Raw genomic sequence first — 19733 nt, forward strand, 5'->3', positions numbered from 1 at the left:
CACGGCCTGATGAAGCAAACAGGACATCATCACCTGCAAAAAGCAGTGACCCAATCCTGAGTCCACTAAACCAGACCCCCTCAACACCCTGGCTGCGCCTAGAAATTCTGTCCATAAAAGTTATTACTCTACCAAGACAAAACAATACAGAAGCATGTAGCGCCTCAGGGAACTGTCCCCGTCTCCCTTCATGTGTACTCCATACACAACAGACTTCCAGCACAATACCAGTGCTTGCCATCTACACGGATTTTCACATGACGCCTCCATCATAGGCTTCATTAATAATGGAGAAGAGTCTGAGTACAGGAAGGTTGTGAAAGACTTTGTCTTGTGGTGCAGGGAGGACCACCTGCAACTCAACATCAGCAGGTCTAAAGAACTAATGGTGGACTTCCAACATGCCAGGAGCCTCCGAGGCCAGACACCACCCAGGGGGAGGACGTGGAAGTGGTGCCAAGCTACAAGTACCTTTGGGGGTGTCACATAAACAACAAACTGGACTTGTCTGACAACACAGCAGTGCTGGACAAGGACGACCAGAGCAGATTGGATTTGCTAAGGAGATTTGGGTCATTTGATGTACGTAACAGGCTGCTGGAAATATTGTATCCGTCCACAGTAGCCAGTGTGTGGTTCTATACTATAGTCTCCTGGGGGAAACAACTTGAGCTCAAAAGATGCGCAATACCTGAAAAAACTTATCAGGAAAGCCTGCTCTACCACAGTGTGAACTCTGGACACACTGGAAGCTGTTATGAAAAATGGATGATGGCAAAATTGGATGCCATCATGAAAAATCCCCTCCATGAGGCGCTCTGTTGGAGGACTTTTAGCGACTGGCTCATTCCAACACGGTGTGCTAAGCAGCGCCTCTGGGGGGTCTTTTCTGCTCATTGCTATCAGGAAATTCATTGGTTTCTCCTGATGTACTCTTTAGGCTCATTTTGAAATTTCTGCACAATTTAATATTTTGGATATCGATTATTTTTCTGCTGCTGTATGCATCTGTACTTCCCCTTGGAATTAATAAAAATGATCTAAATTTAATCTAAAGTACATGATGTTGTGGCAGACGGCCAGGGATCTTGCCCCACCGGGATGCCTGGAACCCAGAAGGACCAGGAGAGAGGCAATACCTCCCCCTGGACGTAAGAGGGCAGCCCCCCTGGATTCCATCAGGACCACGGAGCTGGGAAGCTCAGCCCTGTAGTCCATGGTTGCCACCAGGGGGCGCCTGGATGGTTCCTGAGCCAAAGACAACAGCACTTCGGCCACACCAGGAAGTGCCGCCGAAATGGGAACAATGTACGCCCGGAGTGCTTCCAGGTGCAAGGGCAGCACTTCCATCACACTAGGAAGTGCTGCCAGAAGACCATCACGGAGCACCTGGAGCGGGAAAAAAGGGGCCGCCTCACTCCATTCGAGGAGCCAGAGTTGGGACAAAGAAGACAGAGCTGGCGAGAGAGGAGTGGAGGTGGCTGAAGAGAAGTAAAAAAAGGACTGAGCCTTGTGGTTTGTGCACAGTATTGTGTGTGTGCAGTATTTCTAATAAATATTGCGTATTTTGGGACATTTGGAGTCCGTGTCTGTCTGTTGCCGGGCTGATCTTTCACACAGTGTAATTCTACCATGCACAAATTACAAATACAAAAACAGAGAGTAATTACAAATAAAAATAAATATTAGAGGTATTTATTAAATTAAAATTGCATGAATACATATTGAACATAAACATAAATCAGAAACAGCATGTAACAATACATGTGTTCTGACCATTTCTCAAACAGCAAAGTGATTAAGTGGCTGGGTAGCATGCACTGATAGCGCACTGCTGCACCCACCTGGATTGGGACCCGAGTGCAAGTGATCAAGACTAATATAAAATCTGAGTGGCCTTGACATCCGTTACATGTTCCATAACTCTGTGATAGCCATTATGCTGTGCTGGGTCAGTAACATCACTTTAAGTGAGGCCCACTGAATCAACAAGATGATAGATAGATAGATAGATAGATAGATAGATAGATAGATAGATAGATAGATAGATAGATAGATAGATAGATAGATAGATAGATAGATAGATAGATAGATAGATAGATAGATAGATAGATAGATAGATAGATAGATAGATAGATAGATAGATAGATAGATAGATAGATAGATAGATAGATAGATAAACTTTATTAATCCCAAGGGAAAATTAGATTAGGGATTAGAAAAGATTAGAAAGTAGATTAAGAAGGCAGGCTCAATCATGGGACTCCCTCTGGCCCAGCTGGAGGTGGTAGAGAATGAAGGCAAAACTTATGACCACTGTGAATAATGCTGCACATCCTCTCTGTGACACGCCAGTATTCAGCAGACATTTGTTAAGAGCCTAACCCTTTATCTACAGCAATACACCTTTATAAAACTTCATTGTGACTGCTCTTTCATCTTCAGCCAAGTCAATGGTTTTCTTCTTTTTTGTAATTCTTATGTGTATCTGAAGAGATATTGATGATGATGCTGATAGTTATTATATTTCTTGATCTTTTGTAAAATGCTAAATTTCTATGTATGTGATAATCATGATCCTATAAACCTCTAAAGAAAAGGGCATCATCCATAATGTAACCCATAAAATAGGGAGACAAAATAACGTAAAAGACACTATGCAATGCTTCTTATTTCCTGACAAAGGATGGAAATGAAGTGAATATGAATATTTTTCTTGATGCAATAGGAAACCCCCAAGCATAGGAACGTATGAAGTCCGCACAGGCAGTGGCCAGGCTGGGGATCAAAGCACAGTGCCTAAAGCTTGAAGGAAGCCACACATAAGTATTTATCTTTTATGATTATAATTTACTCACCCATGGGCAAAGGATTAAATACAGAAAAAATAAAATGTACTACAAAAATTCAGTCTAATGAAAACGATATGCCATCAGACTGTGCATTGTGGGGCATAGCAGGTACTGTGCTATCTCACTGCATTTATTCAATTATTGGCAGCTGTGCCTTCTATGTAAAGCTCATATGCTTTGCCCATTTTAATTTCTTCTGGGGATTCAGGCTACTCCACCACAGGCCAATCTGTGACAGTGAACTGGTATCTCTACACCCACTGCTGCTTGGACAGGCGTCACATGACTCTATACTGAGGAAAGTGAGTTCAGAAAACAGATAGTAACATGAGGTACACACTAAACAGTTCAATTCAGAGTGTAATTGTGCTAGAAGAAGATATACACACAGAGAAGTAGAAGGGAGTTTTTTTTTCCCCTTTTATTTTGGGGAAAGAAGTGTTCTAAAAAGAACAGTGACAATGACTTTGTAGTTTTATTGCACGGTGAACAATTGTATTTTTGCTACTTCCATGTCCTCAGCCAATATTTACCAGAAAACATGCAGTGCCTCTGGGCACCAATTACTTTGATCTGATCTCATCCTAAAATGCATGAATTTATACAATAAATTGAATGTCTGAATAACACAATTTAGTTTTATCAACTGAACTCAAGATGCGAGCATTTTTATATAATTTATGATGGGGCACTGACCACAAGTCTGAAAATGTAATAAAAAAAGTAATTCAAATTATCCTTAGCAGATTAAAATTAACCTCCAACAAGATGCCAGCGCACCCGTACCTTCCAGATAAACTGCTATTAAGTAGGACAGGCAGAATCGTCACAATATGCACACTAGAAACTTAAGATTCATACAGCAAATATGCAGCTAGTTACTTACAACATAACAGCCTCAATGTCACTTAATACAATTGTGTTTATATTTTAAATATTAAAGGGATACACCTTAACACCTGACCATCCCTGATGACATTACATAGTTTTAAAGTGATTTCTTCAATATTTATGTATGTATTCATGTGTATGCTTAGGAGATAACATACTGGTAAGTGGGACCTGTGGACTATCCCAGAAGTATGTCTGACACAATACTGAATGAAAAAAAGGAAATACCTGCAGATGGGGAGGATCCTTCAGCTCAATCCCATCATTACCAGAAAAGGGAATGCAGGCTTGCTGGAATACAACATATTATAGTCCATGCAAGATGGTCTCCCCCTAAATCATTAATGATTTTCTAGTATCTTCCTAGAACAAATTGTTACACATGTGTACATGGGAGTCAGTCGATGGGCTTAAATAACTAATTCTACGCTGAACCAGGGGGTGGTGATGAACATTAACACCTTCTCTCTTTCCTCTTCTGCAGACCCTCCAAAGAAAATCCTGCCTGACCTCAACTTCTGATTCCAATCCTGATCTCACTTTTGGTTTCTGTCCTGACATCACTTGCGTTTCCAGACCTCCAAACACACCCCTTCCTGTCAACCCGTATAAAGCCACCATATTGCCTCATATACCTCAGTTCTGTTTTGGACTTGGTCTGTTAAATCTACTCTGTTTGCTATTTTTCCTAATTTTTCAAGTATACATCTATCTTTTATACATTTATCTTGGCTTTTGTGATTCTATCCACATACTAAATAATATTGATTTAGTTTCAGAATCTGTCATTAAACTCTTAAAATTAGAAGTAGTTGATTTATCCCTACCATGCTAATATGATACAAGCGCATAGTATCTACAGCTTTCTCATTAGACAGACAGATAGACCCCTATATGATAGATAGATAGATAGATAGAGATAGACCCCTATATAATAGATAGATAGACCCCTATATAATAAATAGACCCTATAAAATAGATAGACCGATAGATAGATAGACCAATAGATAGATAGATAGCGTAGTTGGCAGGATTAGATATTAGGGGATATTAGACCTATACAGAAGCTTGAGAGAAACAAATCTACAAATAATGTGTAAATAATAAAACAAACAACAACCCCCTAAAACACAAGTAAGAATGTCTGAGAAACAAAAAAAAAAAAGTTGAAGGGGTGTTTCTTTTAACTTTTGGGAAGCAGAGAAGTGTTTACCCTTCCACTTCACTGTAAGTGCAGTTTGGCTAGATAAATGATACCTCCTGATCTACAGTATGTGGTTGTCTATTTACCCTCCCTAGCATTAGACACTTGGGCTGTAAAAACGGTGCTAAAAGCGTTAGTCCTGAGCGTCACTAGGGTAATTGTACAGATGCATCCCGTGTAATCGTTAGACCCAAGGATTAATCGGGCCGTAAAAGTGCCAACAGCGCGAGTGCCAAGTGTTGCTCGGGAAATTATATAGGCGTGTCTTGAGTAAGCGACAGGCCCGAGTACAACCCAGGCAACGGGGCAGACACATTCTGGCCTCATAATGGTGTTCGTAAGAAATGTTTTTCAGCAGCCTAGGTGTTGCATGCTCTTGACAGTGATGACGAAGTGAAAATGTCTTCAGGCAGTGAAATTGAAATGGACAGTGAAATCAAAAGTGATTCTGACGAATCCAAAAGTGATGCTCGTGTTAATTGCACACAAGGAACCACGTTACTATTGTCCCGCCTGTGATGCTGGACTGTGTATTTCACTATGCTTCAAGATATACTATACAAATATCACATTTTTACAGTACAAGGTGAGTCAAAATTATGTTAACATTTGAATAGCGGAAACAATTTATTCACAAAGCATACTTCATACGTGCAAGATGATTTAAAGGAATTTATCAACCTGTTCACCATCATGTTCAACACATGGACCATATGTGGCATATAAATTGTCCATAAAAATTGCATACAAGTCTATTCATAGCGTACTATTAGTGGCAACATAATTTTGACTCACCCTGTATATACTGTACTAGCATTATTGTTGTTATTATTTGTACCATTATTATACTTTCTATACTTCTGCCTTTGTATGTTTAGTATTTCTACTGTAAAACATGAAAAACATGTCATTTTTCAAGGGGGTTAAATCGAGACAAATAAGTTTCATAGGTTATGCTTGACATGCACACTCTATATACGGAGTCAATAACACTCCAAACAAATAACTATGTTAGAACACCTCACCACACTGCCTTTAATTTTACGGCCAGTGACACATATTAGGAGTGTCATCACCTTTGACAGATGAAGCCTTATTTCTGCCACATTTTGTTAGTATGACTATACTGTACTTACTGTTGGAAAAACTCCTTTAACTGTTATGTATGGTCACAGTTCCTCTCAAAAATAGAAATGAAAAGAATAATTTGAAAATTGCAGTAAAAAGATTTTTTCAGGGAACAGGGGTAGTGAAGGATGAGATAAGTTAACTGCCTAACTTGGGTAGACCCCAATATATAAAAAGAAAAATTCTCTACTGCTCCATCCTTATTTTTCACAGAGAAGCCATTTTTCACAAGGGTTCCATTCCTGTACCAGAGGCATCTGATTACACTCAATACAACCCTCCTTATTACCCCAAACTATTAAAAATGCCATGTGCATAAATGAAGCTGGTGTTGTGGTCTAGTAGCTATGGCACTGATCTTTAAAAAAAAACGGAATCCTGGTTTAGTTTCTTAACCCTCCTACGCCTCACGATTTGACCTTGAGTCAGTTCATTTCCAGCCTACACCGCTGAAACAAATGTTTTTCATTATGCAAAGTATAAAGATAATAAACTAAATAAAAATATTGTGGGGTTTCATGTTTTGCAGATTTAGTCTGATATTCATATTTATACATATACATGCACAATACATAAAAAAATGTCTATTTGTGTTTATATAGTCAAGCTGCCAGAATACTGTACAGCAGGTATTATTTGAGAGATTTTAAACAGTGAATTTTATGGCCCAATTAAAAAGAGAACACAGAATTAAATTAGCACCCTGAGGTTTATAATTCTTCAAGAACATTAATGCCCAATCTTTAAGCATTCTAATTTCATTAGTAAAATAATTAAACCCGGATTTGTGCAAAGAGTGCCTTTAAATGTGACAGTTTTGATAAACTGCTGGCAACCCAAGAGGAAAGGCTTTAGAAAAGAAAAGAAAAAAAATAAGAAAAACAGAATACCACATTTAATGTAAAAAAAAATTATGTATCTCTCTTTCTCTCTATTATATATATATATATATATATATATATATATATATATATATATATATATATATAGATATACATACACACACATACACATAATATATATATATATATGAAATATATATCAAAAAACCAGAAAATATTATGCAACACTCTGCTATAGAACAAACTAATTTAGCATTTACAGTAATCCCTCGCTATATCGTGCTTCGCCTTTCGCAGCTTCACTCCATTGCGGATTTTATATGTAAGCATATTTAAATATATATCGCTGATTTTTTGCTGGTTCGCGGAAATCTGCGGACAATGGGTCTTTTAATTTCTGGTACATGCTTCCTCAGTTGGTTTGCCAAGTTGATTTCATACAAGGGACGCTATTGGAAGATGGCTGAGAAGCTACCCAACTTACTTTTCTCTCTCTCTCTTGCGCTGACTTTCTCTGATCCTGACGTAGGGGGATTGAGCAGGGGGGCTGTTCGCACACCTAGACGAAACGGACGCTCGTCTAAAAATGCTGAAAGATTATCTTCACGTTGCTACCTTCTGTGCAGCTGCTTCCTGAAGCGACATGCTGCACGGTGCTTCGCATACTTAAAAGCCAAACAGCCCTATTGATTTGTTTGCTTTCCTCTCTCTCTCTGACATTGTCTGCTCCTGACGCGCACTCCTTTGAAGAGGAAGATATGTTTGCATTCTTTTAATTGTGAGACGGAACTGTCATCTCTGTCTTGTCATGGAGCACAGTTTAACCTTTTGAAAAAGAGACAAATGTTTGTTTGCAGTGTTTGAATAACGTTCCTGTCTCTCTACAACCTCCTGTGTTTCTGCGCAAATCTGTGACCCAAGCATGACAATATAAAAATAACCATATAAACATATGGTTTCTACTTCGCGGATTTTCTTATTTCGCGGGTGGCTCTGGAACGCAACCCCCGCGATGGAGGAGGGATTACTGTAAAAGAATTTTATCAGTGTAAAATGACAAATCAAAAGTAACTACAGTTTCAATATACAAATATTAAATAGGTGTAAATAATTTTTTGTTCCTCCTAAATTTTGACGTTGACCAAAGAGGCTTTTTTGTATATTTAGCACAATCATCTTATGTTTTAACTCAACCTCATCTTACTGCAGTGCCCTCCATACTGTTTGGGACGAAGACACATTTATCCTTGATGTACCCCTCTGCTCCACATTTTAAAATTACAAACTCAACAATTCAGGAGTGATTCAAGTGCATATTGCGGACTTTCAATGGAGAAGATTTGCATACATTTCCGTCATACCATTTAGAAGTGGCAACACTTTTTCTACACGATCCCCCCCCCCCCCCCCCATTTCAGGGCACCCTAATGTATGAGACATAACAATAGCAGATACTGGATATTTAAGCAAGTCAAAGAAGAAGTAGTAAAGAACTTTTAAGTACAGAAATAACTAAAGTTTATTAAATAACTAAAGTTCCTCAAGAAAAGCTAACTTTAGAGAAGATACATTTTTCTTTTTTTTTGCCTTTTATTCTATGTGTGTAACCATTTTTCCTTTTATTCTTGTGTGGATTATTTTCTTTTACTTTCACTAAATATTTTTAAAACAAACTTTTGAACAGAGATTTCTTTCAACACGCGTTTTACCCATGCTTGATCTTGCCTTATGCTACGGCGGCACTTTAACGCATATCCCTTGGTTGGAGGGCACTGTATTTGACACACACTATAATGTCATTTTACAATCACCCATGATGAGTTTTCAGCGTATGCGTACTTAACCCTAAAAGATTTTTGTAGCTGCTAGTACTGAAACTGGATTCACTGTTCCTATCCTCCTAAAAGGGTGTAAAGAAAATGACAAAATATTCAAATATTGCCATGCATTAAGCCCATAAAAACACAAGGTCAGGTATATATGCAGATGAGAAGCAAGCTCTCTTTTACTTTGTGTACTTTGGTAGACTTCATATCTGGGGTAAAATTCAGAAGTTAGAAAATGTACACATGGTGTAATATTCAGGTGCATTCAAGTATTATGCCGACACTATAGTCCTTAATGGACTGAGAGCAGTAGCTTCTAGAACATTCTTAATCCATTTCCGGGTTGTGAGGGCAAGGGGCTATCCCATCAGAATTAGGCAAAAGGGTGAAAACAGGTCTGGACAGGACTCTGGTCAATAACAGTGACACACACACACACGCCTCATATATTCACACACAGTGATAATTTGCAATTGCTAATTAACCAAACCTAAATAAAAAAAAATGGAAACTTTTGTAATGAATTCCTTCTTTGTTTGAGCATATCTGGATATAGTAATCATCATGAAATGGGACGTGAAATTCTATTCATTATAACAAATGTTAGGAAATAACATAAGTGAAAGGCAAACTTAATTACTGTGACTGACCATTACGGATAGAAGGTGAATGAGGCACTCTGATGGTAAATTATCGTGTCAGTGAAATAGTGAATAATTATAATTGGAAGGTAATGGAGCTGTGAGGTTGGTTTACTGCAAGGATAACACTAAGTAAATGTTTATTTACTGTATGCATAACGGGTTACACACCACAGGGTACTTCATCCATATCTAGATAACTGTTTGTTTTCCTTGCTTGCAATTTATACTTTTATGGTTTGGAAGATCATTTAACTGTTACAGCTTAAAGCATTAGTGACATGCTGATGCACTGTGTAGGTTCCTGGAAGGAAGGACAGGCATTCTGGTTGACATAAAGGAAAAATTCATACCTGGCCAGGAGACCATAATATGGACTGGGTGAACGGTGAGCAGTTCATTCCCCCACACGACAGGTGGCAGTGTCCCTTAAGGCTGGACCCAATCAAGACACCTACATCGGGTGGCATGGGTGTTGGAGTCTGGAAAAGTGGCCGTCGGAGTCTTTGGAGAGGACTGCCCTGGTTTCTTCACTGGAAGCTGTTCCCAGGTCTAGTTTAAAAGTAAGTCCGCTGCCTCGCTTAAATAAGAGTCAGGAGGCAGTGGGCAACACTATTTTGTGGCTCAGTTGCGGCCCCTAGTGGTTACAACTGTTTCTGTTCCATTTACGATTCAGTGGATGGGAAGACTTCATAAAGCAGAAATGATTTGCTGATACAGAGATTTACACACGCACAGCAGGACTTCTTCCCAATAGACTACTGCCTGCGTGTTGATGCACAAACAGCTTGTTACAGTGAGCTCCTACCTATTCACACATTCTGGTAGTGTTTCATTAACCTGTAGTGGGGACTTGTAAGTAGTGACTATCGGGGGTGGACAAAAAGAAAATATACAAAATATAAGTTGTAATGGCTATCAAAGTAAAGCCGAAAAAGAAAACTAATTCATAGTTTAAATCATACAGAATGCTTCTCTGTTCTAATAAAGACAAGTTTGCAGATTTGCCTATACTTTACAATGGGACATTTTGAACTTTCCTTAATTAGTCACTCATGCAATGTTATTTTTTTTTTTCAATAATCGTCATGTATGTGTTTCACTTTGTTGCAGGCAGCGTAACATAGTCAGACTTTAAAACACAAGGTCCAATTCCTACTTCTGAATCACTGAGCAAACCACTTAACCTGTCTATACACTCTCTAAACAATTGTACTATGTCCAGATCTAACAAGCATTTTTCACAAATTTGTGAATTTCCCCTTGGCATTAATAAAGTATCTATCTATCTATCTATCTATCTATCTATCTATCTATCTATCTATCTATCTATCTATCTATCTATCTATCTATCTATCTATCTATCTATCTATCTAATAAGCCTCCTTAGATAAAAGTGTCAGCCATACAAAAAATGTACTTGCCATTATTATTCTGTAATACGAGTGCAAAAAAATAAATTAATAAAACTATTATAATATAATTAGTTGATTTCAGCAGTGTGGTGTACTAACTAAAGTTTTAGAATGTACAATCAAAAAACATTCAATTCATTTCTGACCAATGGCTCATATCTTAATTGTGACTAAATCATTTAACTTGCTATTACTAACAATATAGAAACTCAGAAACCATTTATATTGATTCTGTTCTGGTAATATGTCATAGGAATGACATTAAAAAATGATATTGAAGTCCATTATTGTTTTAGAAAGTCAACTGAGAAACTGCCAGAGTAGTTATTGATAAAATATAACCCAGCAATTTATATTTAAAATATTTTGGAATCCACACAACAGTCCTGGCCCTCTGAAGTTGTATTTTATCTCTCTATATACAGTATATAAAATCCAACTTCTGTCCGTCTGTATGTACAGTATGTCCGCTTTTCACGAGAGAACTACTTAATGGGTTTAGATCTTTTTTTTTCTATAATTTGCTTGAACATTCTAGCTGATTTTGCGACTTCTCTCATTGCACTATGTATCGTACTTCACTTGCAGTATTGATTTATTTGCGCAAATCAGAGAGACACGCAGTGGGCCGAGGAGAGGGGGTGGGGCCCTCCTCACTCACGCTCCAGCCTCGGGGCGTTCCTTACCTCCGCTTAGCTAGTGAGCAAGAGAAATACTTAACGAATTTAGATGTAATTTGCTTGAACTTTCTTCTCTCATCGTGCTAAGAGTCATAGTTCGCTTGCAGGAGCGATATATTTACACTAATCCGAGACAGAGGCTGTGGGCCAAGGGGACGTCAAGAGTGGGGACCCGAGCAGGGCCCTCCTCATTGTCCTGTTTCACTACTACGCGGGAGGAGCCACGGGGGACGGCATATATATATGGATCACCACATTGCCAGACACTGCGTACAACAGCAACAGAAAGTTAATTGGTTTGGCTGCATTTCCCTACTGTATCAAGGATGTCATCAATTCCCATTTTCTCCGAAATGTTGTGTACGAATGGATCATAGTTGCCTTAAATACACATAAGTTCTCTCGTCAAGTTTTCTTTTATAAATCCTGACTTTTGTGTGGAAAATTGCATAGGCACATTTTGGGCTGCTTTATGTGCGTACGCAAGTTTTATAAATCTGATTTCAGAAGATTCCACTGATGGGGAAACTGACCAGCAGCAATAAGAAATCATTATACCACAAGATAGATAGATAGATAGATAGATACACATGAAAGGCACTATATGATAGATAGATAGATAGATAGATAGATAGATAGATAGATAGATAGATAGATAGATAGATAGATAGATACTTTATTAATCCCGATGGGAGATAGATAGATAGATAGATAGATAGATAGATAGATAGATAGATAGATAGATAGATAGATAGATAGATAGATAGATAGATAGATAGATAGATAGATAGATAGATAGATAGATAGATAGATAGATAGATAGATAGATAGATAGATAGATAGATAGATAGATAGATAGATAGATAGATAGATAGATAGATAGATAGATAGATAGATAGATAGATAGATAGATAGATAGATAGATAGATAGATAGATAGATAGATAGATAGATAGATAGATAGATAGATAGATAGATAGATAGATAGATAGATAGATAGATAGATAGATAGATAGATAGATAGATAGATAGATAGATAGATAGATAGATAGATAGATAGATAGATAGATAGATAGATAGATAGATAGATAGGACTTTATTAATCCCAAGGGGAAATTCACATACTCCAGCAGTAGCATATTGATAAAAAACAATATTAAATTAAAGAGTGATAAAAATGCAGGTATAATAGATAATATTATTGTATAATGTTAATGTTTACCCCCCCGGGTGGAATTGAAGAGTCGCATAGTATGGCGGAGGAACTATCTCCTCAGTCTGTCAGTGGATCAGGACGGTGACTGCAGTCTGTCACTGAAGCTGCTCCTCTGTCTGGAGATGACACTGTTTAGTGGATTCTTCATGATTGATAGGAGCCTTTTGAGTGCCCGTCGCTCTGCCACAGATGTCAAACTGTCCAGCTCCGTGCCTACAATAGAGCCTGCTTTCCTCACCAGTTTGTCCAGGCGTGAGGCGTCCTTCTTCTTTATGCTGCCTCCCCAGCACACCACCGTGTAAAAGAGGGCACTCGCCACAACCGTCTGATAAAACATTTGCAGCATCTTATTGCAGCTGTTGAAGGATGCCAGCCTTCTAAGGAAGTATAGTCGGCTCTGTCCTCTCTTGCACAGAGCATCAGTATTGGCAGTAATATACAAATACAACTATACTATACAAATGGTGTGCTTCATTACTCTGTAATTTGATGTAAGAGTTGTCTGTTAAAAAGATCCATAAATGACAGTATTTTTTGTGAAATGGTTATGATACCAGATGGCTTACTAATAAACAGTACAGAATCAATCCTAAGGGCATTGTTCTATTGTATGGCTAGAACCTGGACATGCTTGTTGTCTGTGTTCATTATTAAATGCTCCTGCCAATAATCACGCGTAGGCCTGCCATTTGCGTAAGGCAAATAATTATTTTTAACCTGAATTACTGGTAGTGGATCAATTATAGTTCAATAACATTCTAATATCATTTACATTTAGAATATGTGTATCGATAAAATCAGTGTGAACTACTGATATTGTGCTCATTCAACCCTGGGTAATTTCAGTCTGGCTGTTTGTTGAGATGCCCTAGTGCAAGTTAAACTCAGCCAGCTACTAAAAATTGGAAATTACTTCAGAAAATGTTGAATAAGGCTTTCAAGCACACAATGGCAGCAGATTTTCTGGAAACGTAACCAAGATAATGGAACAAAGCAGATTGTTTGATGTAAGTATTTGGCACTCTGGAAAGTCAGAACAGGCAAGAGAATGGAGAATGAAGGAGCACAAGGAATGCAAATCTGTTTTTGTGCAATCTGTTCGCGCATGTTAAATACAGAGATTTAAACATACAGTCAACAATATCAAAGCTATTAAATTCCAGGGACAACTCCAAAAGTGGTGCATCGTTATAAGTGAAACAACAGAAATCTCCTAAACAAATATCTCCAATATAACAGCCATGGGGCTATCAGAAATCCCCGCCTTTGATGTTTGAAAACCAGGATGTACTGAGAAGGCAACAATAAAACGGTTTACTAAAGTCAGTGCACATTTGATTCGACTAGGCACATGAGTGGACAAATACTCCATGACAGTTGAACATCTAAAACAACTGTGAATTTATAAAATTTATTTATAAAATAAAATGTGAATTTCCCCTTGGGATTAATAAAGTATCTATCTATCTATCTATCTACTTTGATAAAACATTTCCATTCAAAGGAGGCAAAGTAAAAAATTTGGATGTAAATGTCAGTAGGCTTTGCACCCTAGGAACCAAGTTATGCAAACTATTTTATGACATTCCAGTAATTATTTACCGTTCTGATCCTGATCTTTCTGATCATAAAATAGGTAATTATGATAGCAATCGAAGAATTCATAATTAATTGCAGAATTACGCTATTTGTGGGTTCCTCTACAGTGCCTCTTTTTCTGGCACGATTTGGTTCTAAAACTAATCAGCACATCCTCATCTCACAACAGGCTTAAGTTTCGAGTTTTGAATTTTTCTGTCCAGCCGTTTTAACTCTAGACCATCCTCAAGAAAATGTGACACACACACAGACAGACAGACAGACACACACACACACACACATCCACCATCGAAATATCAATACTTTCAGTATCGGGGACCCTAAAACACTTATTAGAAATAAACTCGATGCATTAGGATTAAAAGTCAAGACGGAGGTAAAAAGCTTTGGGGTAACTGTTGACTGTAACCTGAATTTTAAATCGCATATTAATCAGATCACTAGGACAGCATTTTTTCACTTAAGAAACATTGCAAAAGTTAGACCTCTTATACCATTGAAAGATGCTGAGAAATTAGTTCACACGTTTGTTTTCAGTCGACTAGATTACTGTAACGCACTCCTCTCAGGACTACCCAAAAAAGACATAAATCGTTTGCAACGAGTGCAGAATGCAGCTGCTAGAATCCTAACCAGGAAAAGAAAATCCGAGCACATTTGTCCAGTTTTGATGTCACTACACTGGTTACCTGTGTCATTCAGGATTGACTTTAAAATACCGCTTATGGTTTATAAAGCCTTAAATAATCTCGCCCCATCTTATATATCAGAATGTCTGACGTCTTATATTCCAAATCGTAACCTCAGATCCTCAAATGAGTGTCTCCTTAGAATTCCAAGAGCAAAACTTAAAAGAAGTGGTGAGGCGGGCGGCCTTCTGCTGTTATGCACCTAAAATCTGGAATAGCCTGCCAGTTGGAATTCGCCAGGCTAATACAGTGGAGCACTTTAAAAAAACTGCTGAAAACACATTACTGTAACATGGCCTTCTCATAACTTCACTTTAATTTAATCCTGATACTCTGTATATTCAATTCATTATAATAACTATTCATGGTGGCTCTAAAATCTGTACTAACCCCTACTCTCTCTTCTGTTTCTTTTCCCGGTTTTTTGTGGTGGCAACCTGCGCCACCACCACCTAATCACAGCATCAGGATGTTCTTACATTGATGGATTAAAAGCCAGAAGTCTGCATGACCATCATCATCAAATCCTTCCATGAGAACCCTAAATACAAAGAGGACTGTTTCATTTATGTTAGGTAGAATGCCCAGAGGGGACTGGGTGGTCTCGTGGCCTCGGAGCCCCTGCAGATTTTATTTTTTTCTCACCAGTCGTCTGGAGTTTTTTTTTTTTGTTTTTTCTGTCCTCCCTGACCATTGGACCTTACTCTTACTCTATGTTAATTAATGTTGTCTTATTTTAATTCTTACTTTGTCTTTTATTTTTCTTTTCTTCATCATGTAACGCACTTTGCGCTACATTATTTGTATGAAAATGTGCTATATAAATAAACGTTGTTGTAAAACGTTGAGATCCCTCGAGAACTGAAGATTGAAATTTTTGACGAATTTAAAGCTTTCGCTCCTCCCTTATAGACGTTGGGTTATGGTGGTGGAGGACGCAAAGCCAGAAAACAGAGAGAATGCTCACATCTTTCTTTCCATTACTTGAGGCAGTGTGGTTTAGTGGGACAGGCACTCTGTTCCATGAAGAGGAGGTTGCAGATTCAGTCCTAAACACTGACACACTGAGCCCAAGAACAGGTTACTTAATCTGCCAGTGTGCAAAAAGTGACTTGCTTTGGATCAAGTCATCAGGGGATTCAATAGTTGAACATGATTGGCATGGCTACACATGAAATCACAGACAAATAACCTAACAATAATACTGTATATATTTGGCAAGACTATTAATTTTAATGCTTAAAAGCCAACACCTTAGACTTACCTTTGTACACAGCAACTTCTTTACTGAATATCTTTGGGAATTATAAAAATCTCATCATTTTGGGTACAACTTACTGAGGTGCCACAAAATAAGATGGGTGTCAGCATTTGTAAAATCCCAAAATAAATTTTCCTTACCTGGTTTATCCCATTTCCAGGGATCTTGTATGACTGCAATTTCTGCTTCAACAGCTCAGGGTCACTGTGCCGAAAAGGACACCCTGAAAAGAGGATTATTAGTTAATGTTTAGGTCATATATCTCCACTTGCACAGCAGTCCATATCAAGATGTGTATAACATGTAAAAGATGGCATTATCAATTCATGCGCACAATACAATTGACAAAAATGTTGTTTGTGTTAATTTTAAGCTTTATTCTTAGGTTGGTGGGGGGACTTAAAATAAAAACCCTATACTGTTACAGGTGGGAAAGGCATCACAAAGTGAGAGTAAACATTTTTACTTTCAGAATGTTGCTGCTTGGAAGTATTGAAGAACGATAGGAACAAGAACTAAAATCAAATTATAGGTGAGCGAAGTTCTGTGTAGAATAAAAATAAAATTCAATCAACTCTCTTCCAATTCTTTCTCACAGAGTTAACTGAGAGAAAACAAACAATGTATAGTATACTAGTTTCAATTACTTTAAAGCGAACTGGATGTGCGATGTCCATAAGAACTTGATACACAATGAAGGACATATAGCAGCATATAGCCTGATCACTACAGGATGTAAAAGGTCAAAAAAAGCAACTGTATGCTTCGACTACGATTAAGAAAGAATGCCTATAAGATGATCTGGTATTTGCTCCAAAATTAGTCACAATAAGCAAATTAACATTGTTTTGTATTTTTAATATCAACACTCAACATATCGTGAGTGTTTTTAGGTGCATTTGCATAAAAAATGAAAAGCACACACATTGTCATTATCATGTCTGCCTGCCGCATGAAACAATACTGCTCCCCAGCGATTAAGTTGAAATTTGGTACATTTATTCCTCATTGAAAATTGTCAAGAGAGTTCAAGTTTCATTGAGATATTCTGAATAGAGCATACTGCAGAAATTCACATTTAAAAAGCATTGATACATTTTCAAAATCATCACCTTTACAATATATATGCATGCATTCTGTGCAACCTCAATTACTGATTAATTTGATATTTCAAGTTTACCCTGCAAGAGGTTATTTCAGTCTGCATATCACTCTCTTTAACTTGTCTGATAGCTGCTGCTGACAGTAAAACTGATAAAAAATAACTGAAATAACGGCAGAGTTGTACATGAAGCCTGGAAAAGGCAGTCATATCAGCTGTTTGCATGAACCTCCACCTTACCATGCAAGCTATCTCATCATCACACCTACAGTTAGGTCCATAAATATTTGGACAGAGACCACTTATTTCTCATTTTGGTTCTGTACGTTACCACAATGGATTTTAAATGAAACAACTCTGATGCAGTTGAAGTGCAGACTTTCAGCTTTAATTCAGTGGGGTGAACAAAACGATTACATAAAAATGTGAGGCAACTAAAGCATTTTTTGAACATAATCCCTTCATTTCAGGGGCTCAAAAGTAATTGGACAATTGACTCAAAGGCTATTTCACGGGCAGGTGTGGTCAAGTCCATCATTATGTCCTTATCAATTAAGCAGATAAAAGGCCTGGAGTTGATTTGAGGTGTGGTGCTTGCATGTGGAAGATTTTGCTGTGAACAGACAACATGCGGTCAAAGGAGCTCTCTATGCGGGTGAAAGAAGCCATCCTTAAGCTGTGAAAACAGAAAAAACCCATCCGAGAAATTGCTACAATATTACGAGTGGCAAAATCTACAGTTTGGTACATCCTGAGAAAGAAAGCAAGCACTGGTGAACTCAGCAACGCAAAAAGACCTGGACGTCCACGGAAAACAACAGTGGTGGATGATCGCAGAATCATTTCCATGGAGAAGAGAAACCCCTTCACAACAGCCAACCAAGTGAACAACATTCTCCAGGGGGTAGGCGGGCGTATTGATATCCAAGTCTACCATAAAGAGAAGACTGCATGAAAGTAAATACAGAGGGTGCACTGCAAGGTGCAAGCCACTCATAAGCCTCAAGAATAGAAAGGCTAGATTGGACTTTGCTAAAGAACATCTAAAAAAGCCAGCACAGGTCTGGAAAAACATTCTTTGGACAGATGAAACCAAGATCAACCTCTACCAGAATGATGGCAAGAAAAAAGTATGGAGAAGGCGTGGAACAGCTCATCATCCAAAGCATAGCACATCATCTGTAAAACACGGTGGAGGGAGGCAGTGTGATGGCTTGGGCGTGCATGGCTGCCAGTGGCACTGGGACACTAGTGTTTATTGATGATGTGACACAGGACAGAAGCAGCCGAATGAATTCTGAGGTGTTCAGAGACATACTGTCTGCTGAAATCCAGCTAAATACAGCAGTCACATTGATTCATGATACAGATGGACAATGACCCAAAACATACAGCCAAAGCAACCCAGGAGTTTATTAAAGCAAAGAAGTGGAAAATTCTTGAATGGCCAAGTCAGTCACCTGATCTTAACCCAATTGAGCAGGCATTTCACTTGTTGAAGACTAAACTTCAGACAGAAAGGCCCATAAACAAACAGCAACTGAAAGCCGCTGCAGTAAAGGCCTGGCAGAGCATTAAAAAGGAGGAAACCCAACATCTGGTGGTGTCCATGAGTTCAAGACTTCAAGCTGTCATTGCCAGCAAAGGGTTTTCAACCAAGTATTAGAAATGAACATTTGATTTCCAGTTCTTTAATTTGTCCAATTACTTTTGAGCCCCTGAAATGAAGGGATTGTGTTCAAAAAATGCTTTAGTTGCCTCACATTTTTATGCAATCGTTTTGTTCACCCCACTGAATTAAAGCTGAAAGTCTGCACTTCAACTGCATCGGAGTTGTTTCATTTAAAATTCATTGTGGTAATTAATGTACAGAGCCAAAATTAGAAAAAAGTTCTCTGTCCAAATATTTATGGACCTAACTGTATATGAGCTTGCTGGATGACCCGCGCTTTGCAGAAGGCTTTTGGAGTGTTTCTGTGGGAATGTGTGTCATTTAAGCCAAAAGATCATTTGTGAAGTCAGGTACTGATGTTGGATAAGAAGATCTGGCTCACAGTACGTGTTCAATGAGGTCAGGGCTCTGAACTAGTCACTCAACTTCCTACATGTCTTTATGGATCTGGCTTTGTGTGCGGGGAGCACAGTCAATAGTCTTTTCCAAACTGTTTCCACAAAGTTCAAAGTGCGCAATTGTCTAAAATGTCTCTGTATGCTGTAGCATTAACAGTACCCATCAATGGAACCAATGAGCCTAGCCCAGACCCTGACATTATCCTTCCTCCACCAAACTTTACAGTAGGTACACAATATAGCCTGTAAGGTAGCGTTCTCCAGACATGCGTCAAACCCAGATTCATCTATCACACTGCCAGATAGTGAGATTCACCA

General features: G+C 38.3%; 1 protein-coding gene across 1 annotated transcript in view; it reads right to left on the bottom strand.

Moving 5' to 3' along the window:
- The window catches only part of prim2 (DNA primase subunit 2), a 447314-nt gene that overhangs the window by 65815 nt on the left and 361766 nt on the right, over positions 1 to 19733 (bottom strand). The window contains exon 12 of the mRNA XM_028820502.2: positions 16384 to 16466. Coding sequence (XP_028676335.1) covers positions 16384 to 16466 — 83 coding nt within the window. The remainder of the gene's footprint in view (positions 1 to 16383; positions 16467 to 19733) is intronic.

The sequence above is a fragment of the Erpetoichthys calabaricus genome, chromosome 15 (assembly GCF_900747795.2).
Source record: "Erpetoichthys calabaricus chromosome 15, fErpCal1.3, whole genome shotgun sequence".
Lineage (NCBI taxonomy): Eukaryota > Metazoa > Chordata > Cladistia > Polypteriformes > Polypteridae > Erpetoichthys > Erpetoichthys calabaricus.